Here is an 8214-nt window from a genome sequence, read left to right as displayed (position 1 = left end):
TTCTCAGAGCGGGGTGACGGTGCGGGCTTACAGAGGATCCTCGTGTGTGAGAGAGGCTTCTCAGAGCGGGGTGACGATGCAGGCTTACAGAGGATCCTCTTGTGTGAGAGAGAGGCTTCTCAGAGCAGGGTGACTGGTCAGAGCGGGGACGACTGGTCAGAGCGGAGCGACTGGGTGGTGGTGTAGAAAGAGTGTCCTGGGCCTGACAGCCTGTGGGTGTCCTCGTATGTCCTGCAGTGGATAATGTCTGGGGTGTTTCAGTCAGATGTTTATGAGCAAGAACGACAGCAGATGTTTGATTCTTATTTGTGTTTTTGTTTTGCTTGTTTTTGGTTTGCTTTTTTTGTGTTTTGTTAACATATTTTAAATTTTTTGACGTTAGACGTAAACCCAAGTTTGTTTCATGACAGCCTTTTGCATTAGAGAAGTCAGATATTTTTACTTCAGGTGGCAACTAAACCTTCATGGTTATCTAGAGGGGTTAGTTGAAAGTGCTCAATGTATCCACAGAGGAAATTCTTGAAGGATAAACAATCTTTCCAAAAAACCAACCCCATTGCCATTAAGTCAATTCCTACTCAATATCTATAAAACCCAGAAAACTAAACCCATTGCTGTTGAGTCAATTCCAACTCATAGCGACCCTGTAGATACTTTTAATTGATATCTTTAGAGGTCTTTTGATTAGACAGAGAAAACACCCCCAGAACTCCTTTCTTTCTTCCCTCCCTTTCCTTTGTCTCTCCTTCCTCTCCTGCCTCCTGTCTGTCTTTAATGAAAGCCCAAGTGAAATGTATTTCCTTTCACTCTGTATAGCTTGTCAGTTCTATGATCCTTAGGTTTGTTTGTGCATAAAGGGAGTGATTTGCTATTATCACCGAATCCATTTAAAATGAGATGATTTGAATAATGGTCCTCCTGAAGGTTCCCACTCACGTCCACATATCATATGCAATCATTTCCTTTATCAAATAGCAAGAGTCAGTCCGGTTTTCTGCGTCTCTGCAGAAACCGCCAGCTGGAGTCTAGTGTCCTTGTCAAGGGAAGCAGTGGCAGCGTTGAGACTGGAAGGTGTTAGGGTGTGGAGGTGTTGTGGAGTGAATTGTGTCCCCCAGAAATGTGTGTCAGCTTGGCTAGGCCACGATTCCCAGTGTTGTGTGGTTGTCCACCATTTTGTGATCTGATGTGATTTTCCTATGTGTTGGAAGTCCTACCTCCATGATGTTAATAAGGCAGGATTAGGGGCAGTTATGTTAATGAGGCAGAACTCAGTCTATAAGATTAGGTTGTGTCTTGAGTCAATCTCTTTTGGAATTTAAAAGAGAAGTGAGCAGAGAGATGGGAGGACCTCATACCACCAAGAAAGTAGTGCCAGGAGCAGAGCGTGTCCTTTGAACCTGGGGTCCCTGTGCTGAGAAGCTCCCAGACCAGGGGAAGATTGATGACAAGGACCTTCCACCAGAGCCAACAGAGAGAGAAAGCCTTCCCCTGGAGCTGGCACCCTGAGTTTGGACTTCTAGCTTCCTGAACTGTGAGAGAATAAATTTCTCTTTGTTAAAGCCACCCGCTTGTGATACTTCTGTTATAGCAGCACTAGATCACTTAAGACAGAAGGGCGATGTTCTTGTGAGTTAAAGGCCTTTTTCTCCTGGACCCCCACGGCCTTTGCTAATCCCTAATGCCATTCAGTCTCATACGAATCAGAGAATCACGCTTTGAAGAAAAAAGCTTCCCTGATTCCTTATAGGTTGATTTGGGCTTGAATGTCTTTCATGTCCAAAGGGCTGCATGTCATCATCGCTCAGGATTTTTAGACTTGCGATGGTGAAGCAGACCTCTTTTTTTGCAGTGCAAATGAATTCATGCTTAGTATAAACCTTATCAGATTTCCCGGTTTGTTTGCTTATGTGTGTATGTATTTATGTATCTCTGTGTCCATGTATCCCTCCCTCCCTCTGTCCTTTGATCCTTCCCTCCCTTCCTGGCTTCAGCCATCCAGAAGGAAAAGGTATACATCACAGCGCCGACCAGAGTATCTGGCTGTGTTTGTAAAGCCGACAGTATTAGTGTTGGGCACCGAGCTGTGCTTGAGCTCTGACAGGCAGAAATGTTCATTCTGGAATCAGCATTTCATCTTTATTCTCGCCCTAAGCACCGTCACTGTGTGATGGCGTCTCAAGCCCAAGCTAAATGCCTTAACTTCGGTAATCCTCTTTGCTGACGCTTTGCTCAGACCAAGGTAAAATCAAAATCAGAGGGCTTTTTCGTTGTTGTTTGTAGCACGTTGTAGAAGTGCAGAATAAAACTTTAAGATGATGCATGTATCCATCTTAAGAGAGAAAATACCCACGCTGTTTACGATAGCGTCATGAACGGCCCCACACACTTGGGTGAAACCTGGCTCAGACACTTTGCTCTCCCACCTGATGTGCTTTTACCCCTCATCAGCTGGGAAAACTTGGTAGGGTTTCACTTTCCGTAGTTTGGACTATAAAAACTCTATCTAGGCATATATATACGTGGGTAAGCATTATTTTTTAATCTGTTGGTTTTTCCAAATGACCGTTGTATTATATAACATTGACTTTTTTCTTCAAGTTATAATTCATGCCCACCAGCCAGTTAGTCTTGCTATGATTTCAGCACTTGTGTTTTGAACATATCTTGTCTGTACTTTGTATTCTGCCCACAGCTCAAGCTATGCAGATTGCTGAGAGCCCCCTTAAATTAGGGATCCTATGTGACAGATGGAAGAACAGGTACCCAAAGTATTTCATGAAATGATATTTCATAGAAAGAGACTTGTATTGTTTTAAGCATTGAATTATAGATCAAGGCCATACTGCAGCTTTGTAAAGGGCTTGATCTTAAGGTTTTCTCTCAGAAATTCACTATGAAATTTGACTAAAACTACCAGATTTTATATAAAATTGTCAAGAAGCTGATTTACAAATAGGTTATAAAGTATACACACCCACTCCTCACTTATTGACATGGTTAGTTTCCAAAGGCCAGGTTGTTATGTGAAAATTGGCATTATGCGGAAATGGAGGGTGACCACATCAGATTACAAAATGGAGGATGACTACATCATTACATACCTGCCAGATTATGTCATTACAGAACTGCCAAACCACTGAGAGTCATGACCTAGCCAACCTGACACATAACCTTAACCATCACAGCCAGTGTTACTCTCGCCTCGCGCTTCAGCGTTCTCTACTGCCAGGCGTACGTTGTTAATGTGCGAAATAGGCAGCTGGTAGATTTTTCACCATTGTAAATGTGAACTGTCAGATGATGAGATAGTAAGTGAGGAGTAGGTATAATTCGTTTGCGTTTTAGAATTCAGAAGGCTTTTTAGCCCAGAAACAATTTGGGGTTTCCTGGACTTGTTTATTTAAATGTTTAGTTAAATACAGTATTTTTACAACAAACAACCTAGAAGATAATATTACTAGGCTGTTAGTAATTAAACAAAACAATAAAATCAAAACTGAATAAGAGAAATATTTAGTTTGAATGTTGCCATTTGAAGCAAAGCTGATTTACTTGACAGGATGGGCTGCTGCTGGAGACGTCCTGTGTCTGTCGTGACATCTGCAGATGTCACCTGCCTGTGTCTGTTGGTCTGTCCCCTGTCTGCCATGGCGCATACGGCAGTGCTTCATTGCGTGTATGCCTTGTTTATGAATGCACTAAGGAACGTTGGAGCCTTTTGCAAGCTATTTGTCTTGTGAGATTTTAAGAGGTACAGTGAGTGAGCTACCATGTGAGTGTGTATTTTCTGGCTTTGTCTGTATTTATGACTAAAGACCTAGGAGTGCTTTGCTTTTCATCCTCATTCCCTTGGCTGTGAATTTATTATGAGGAAATAGGAGCTGTTGTTTAGTTTAATAAGCGTTAGTCCACTCATTTATTCAGCTTAGTACATGTTAGCTGTTGGTGTTAGCTGGAGACTCCGTGGCCCAGGAGACGGGTCCTCGTGCTGGGTCTGTGAGGAAGAAACCTCCAGGCTACGATTTCAGACGGAGAGGCGCTATGCGAGCAGCCTGCCACGTCACGTAGTTTTGTAAGTACTTGTTTGTTTAGAACTGTTCCGAGGTGGGCGAGGGGCCTGGAGCCGCTCTGGAGGCACGGGCTGTGATGCACGGTCAGGAATGACACACGTAGCCGTGGCCTTGTGTGGCCCTGGATGGTCTGTGGGGACAAGCTGCTGCCGCTGTTGGATGAGTCACTGCCTCAGAATTTGGAGGGCTTCCTCAGTGTCACTGGGAACCTTGTTCTCTGTTTTGGCCCGCCCTTCACAAGTCTGGAGTGAGAGGCAGGCATCACCCTGCAGAGGAGGACTTGTGTGTAGTCTGTTGTTTGAATGCCGTTGGTCATGGAGGCAGTTAGTGCTCTTCTAGGCATCAACGAGTATCTGTTGAATCAAAAACACAGAAGATGGGAAGGTCAGGCATTAAAAGTGGGCCTCTAGGTGGTTTTCAGTAGAGGACATGGGACCTCAAGGCCAGGACGCCATCTTGATGACCTCCCACGCCCCCAGTGCAATGCGAGGTGAGGCAGTGCTGTCTGCTCAGGTGTGTGTGCCGAGAGTGCCTGGCACACAGTTTCCTGGGTTCTACTCGCTTGTGGGTTCTTCTTGTCTCTTAATGGCTCCTCTGTTCATGCGAGAATGTCAGATGGTGTGTGGCCTTTCATGTCGCTGTGAGGGAAGAACAATGCTGCTCCACAGCCATCACCCTTCCCTTCACTGTCGGGGATGTGGGAAACCTTTGTCTCCATCAAGGTTAGTTTGATATCCATTTACATGACCTGCAGAGAAAAACATCTCCCTTGTCACTGAGTGCCTGTGGAGGCAGAAAACGGTTTCTTGGCAACGATGGGCCGCTCAGGGTAGATGAGTTGGAGACCTGGAGTTGGAGGACGTGGTTCTCCCCAACTTTAGGGATCCATTGCCCCCTGTGCTTACAGTTTCTGACCATTGACATTTACCCAATAGTGATCTGAGACGTAATAGCTGTGGCAGGAAACTGTTATGCAGCTGGGCGACTGTCTTTGAATTATATAATATAGATTTATATAAAACATATCAAGTAATTAAAAAAAATAAAACCAGTTGCCGTGGAGTCTGTTTTGACTCGTCGTGACCCCACGTGCGTCAGAGTAGAATTGTCTAGGGTTTTCAGTGGCTGATTTTCAGAAGCAGATCACCAGGCCTGTCTTTCTGGGTGCCTCTGGGTGGACTCAAGTGGCCAACTTTTTGATTAGCAGAGAGTGTGTTAACAGTTTCACTGCCCAGGGATTCCTGTCAGGTAGTAACAGCGCTTAAAACCTTTTTTTCTCTTACACTTGGGAACTAACATGAACCAGTAATAATGATACTTGATGCAGGTACTTTGCCTGCACTCACTCACGTCATTAGACCAGTGGTCTGTTGACGGTGGCTGGCACAGCTGTTTGGTGGTCCCCTGGTGGGTCATGTGTGACTTTTCGGCCGAGAGAGCTTGCCGGTTCTCGCTATGCTGGTGCTCGCGGTCTTCCCCTGTGGAAGTGCCTCCCGGCGGCAGGAGCTCGCTGCTGGGAAGACCCTCACATGCCGTGAGGCAAGTGGCAGAGGTGCTGGCACGAGGAATCTGCTGCCCACGCATGTGATTTTCAGTGTCCGGGCTGAGGACCTGGGAGCTGGGTGGCTGCACCGTGTTGCCCGCTGTGGTTGGTTACTTGGAGGTTGGTTACAGCCACCTTCAACAGACCACTGGTCTAATGGCGTGAGTCAGTGTGGGCAAAGTTCCTGAGTTGAGGATTGTTATTACTGGTTCATGTTACTCCCCAAGCGTAAGAAGAAAACTTTGGGTTTCATTGGTCTCCCAGGTTCCAGACTCTCGTAGCCTGAGTAATCCGAGTGGTCCCTGCCCTTGCAGGGGCGGGCCCTTGCCACCCTCTGTGCTGGCCTCGGCCAGGCCTCAGTCTCTACATACTCTGCTGGACTGTATGTGACATTTGGAGATACTCAGGTGGCAGCTGGAGATGTCCTGTGTCCCTTTTCCCCTGTAGAGACTGGTGACTGGTCTCTCGTGCCCTTGGAGTTGGGACGCAGTGCAGTTGGAGAGCAGTGGCAGCCAGAAACAGAACTGACGTTGCTAACCTCAGGCCACCACCATGTCTGTACTTCTTCTAGCATTTCCTCCTTAGCCAGCCAGGCTCTACGGAGCCCATGTGCACCCAGCACAGCGCCCACCAGACAGGAGGGGAAGCCTTGCTGTTTAGACTGGAAGACTCTAATGTCATGTGCTCATTTGCATGTTAACTTAAGCTTGGCGAGTTGACACTGAATTTCATCTTTCTCTTTCTTACAGTGAAAACTGTGAGGTTTTACAGTACAGTGCATGGGAGGCTCAAGATGCGGAAAAGGTAAGAAAAATGCTTGAAACATAGTTCTTAAATTTGATTCATGTATAAGGTTCTCGCAAATCAGATAATCAGTTTGATTCCCACTGGTCGTAGAAACATCTGGTTTTTATAATCTGATCGAAGTACCAAGCCAGCTGATCACAGTCCCCACTGGGTGGGTCTGGTGCTGAGGTTTTTTGTTTCCTTTCAATAATTCAGTTTATTTGATCTTCCTGGAAGGGTTGTCTTCTCTAATATTTTTATTTAAAAGATGGTAAAATTAAAAGCTGGATTAACTAATGAGGAATATTTAACTGTATCTGTAACTGTAAAGGTGTCAGTTTTCCCCATGTTGAGCAGTGCATTTTGTGAAATTCCAGCCAATCTTAGTGGGATTTTCAGGGGATCTTAATGAGTAATAGCCAAGAAAATTTTGAAAAAGAATAATGAAGGGGCATTTGCCTTCCGTGATTCAAAAACACTACAAAATTATAGTAATGAAAGCACTGTGGTGCTAATAAAGAATTAATACTTTAATGGAGCACAAAGGAGCGCTGGTGGTACAGTGGTTAAGCACTCACCTGCTAACCAGAAGGTTGATGGTCCAAACCCACTAGCAGCTCCACGGGAGAAAGCTGTGACTGCTTCTGTAAAGATACAGCCTTGAAAGCCCTACGGGACAGTTCTCCTCTGTCCTACAGGGTCGCTATGAGTTGGAATCAACTCAGTGCCAACAGGTTTGTTTTTGGGTTTTTTTGGTTAATGGTGCAGACTAGAGTTTAGAAACAGTTGCTTGTTTGCGTGTGACTTTAGTAAAGTTAGTATGTTTAACGATAATAAAAAATGAAGTAGATGAACATGGATTATTTGTAAATGGTATGGAGACAATTGACCGATTATTAAAATGTATATAGTATATATGTGTGATACATATAATAATCCCTTATTTTGTATATTAAACTTAAATTATATTACCAAAAAAAAAAATAAAAATTAATAAACAACAAAAAGTTTAACAATTTTAGAAGAAAATGCAGGTTTGGTGACCTGGGTTGAGGTTGGATGGTGATGTCTGTCCTAACAGAACAAGCATGATGGAGTTGACTGCATGAATTGACTTAGGAGGAATTGAATAGCGTAGCGTGTACGCTGGCTTCTCCCTCACTCAGGAGATTGCTTTTCCCACATGTCCTTTTCTCCCAGCCTGCACAGTAATTCCATTGCCACTCCATGGCCCCAAAGTATTAAAAGTGTGTTATTTCACTTGCATTTCTAAAATGCCACTCTGTTTAAGTTGTGTGGATTGTTTCTTGTTGTTTTTTTTCCTCTCTTTTAGGTGGTAGAAGATATTGGATATGTGAAGCTTGAGAAAGGGCCTTGGCTGAAGCAGGATGATCGTACTTTTTATCATCTGCGGATGCTGTGAGTTCAGTGCTGTTGGTGAACTACTGAAATAAGGCTGCTTGATTTTTTTTTTAAGTGCGGTACATTGGGTCTACTTGCGTGCTGTAGAAACTTAAAGAATTTTTAAAATGATTTTGTTTTGAGTTAGCTGTGCACAATGCCAACCGGTAAACACTGGGGCATGTTTCCTCTTCCCTTCCAGGTAGGCTCCTGTGTTCTCTGGTCTGGCAGATGATTAATTGCTCTGCATTATTATTGCAACAAATATTGGGCTTCCACTCTGTGCCAGGCATTGCTTCAGGTTTGGGGGGACATAGTAGCGAATAAAACAAAACAGTTCTCATAGAAGGTTAAGTTTTAGTGGGTGGGGGGTTAGGGCGGAGAGTAAAGAAATAAAACTGCGCCAAGGTTTGC

The 8214-nt window shown here is 44.5% G+C and overlaps 1 protein-coding gene across 1 annotated transcript in view; it reads left to right on the top strand.

Moving 5' to 3' along the window:
- NDUFA10 (NADH:ubiquinone oxidoreductase subunit A10) overlaps positions 1-8214 on the top strand; it is a 46897-nt gene that overhangs the window by 14156 nt on the left and 24527 nt on the right. The window contains exons 7-9 of the mRNA XM_023740852.1: positions 2693-2759; positions 6363-6417; positions 7733-7818. Of these exons, the coding sequence (XP_023596620.1) occupies positions 2693-2759; positions 6363-6417; positions 7733-7818 (208 nt within the window). The remainder of the gene's footprint in view (positions 1-2692; positions 2760-6362; positions 6418-7732; positions 7819-8214) is intronic.

Source organism: Trichechus manatus, unplaced genomic scaffold (genome assembly GCF_000243295.1).
Source record: "Trichechus manatus latirostris isolate Lorelei unplaced genomic scaffold, TriManLat1.0 scaffold00165, whole genome shotgun sequence".
NCBI classification, from domain to species: Eukaryota; Metazoa; Chordata; class Mammalia; order Sirenia; family Trichechidae; genus Trichechus; species Trichechus manatus.
The sequence above is the reverse complement of the archived record's forward strand: the minus strand, read 5'-3'. Positions and strand labels throughout refer to the sequence as shown.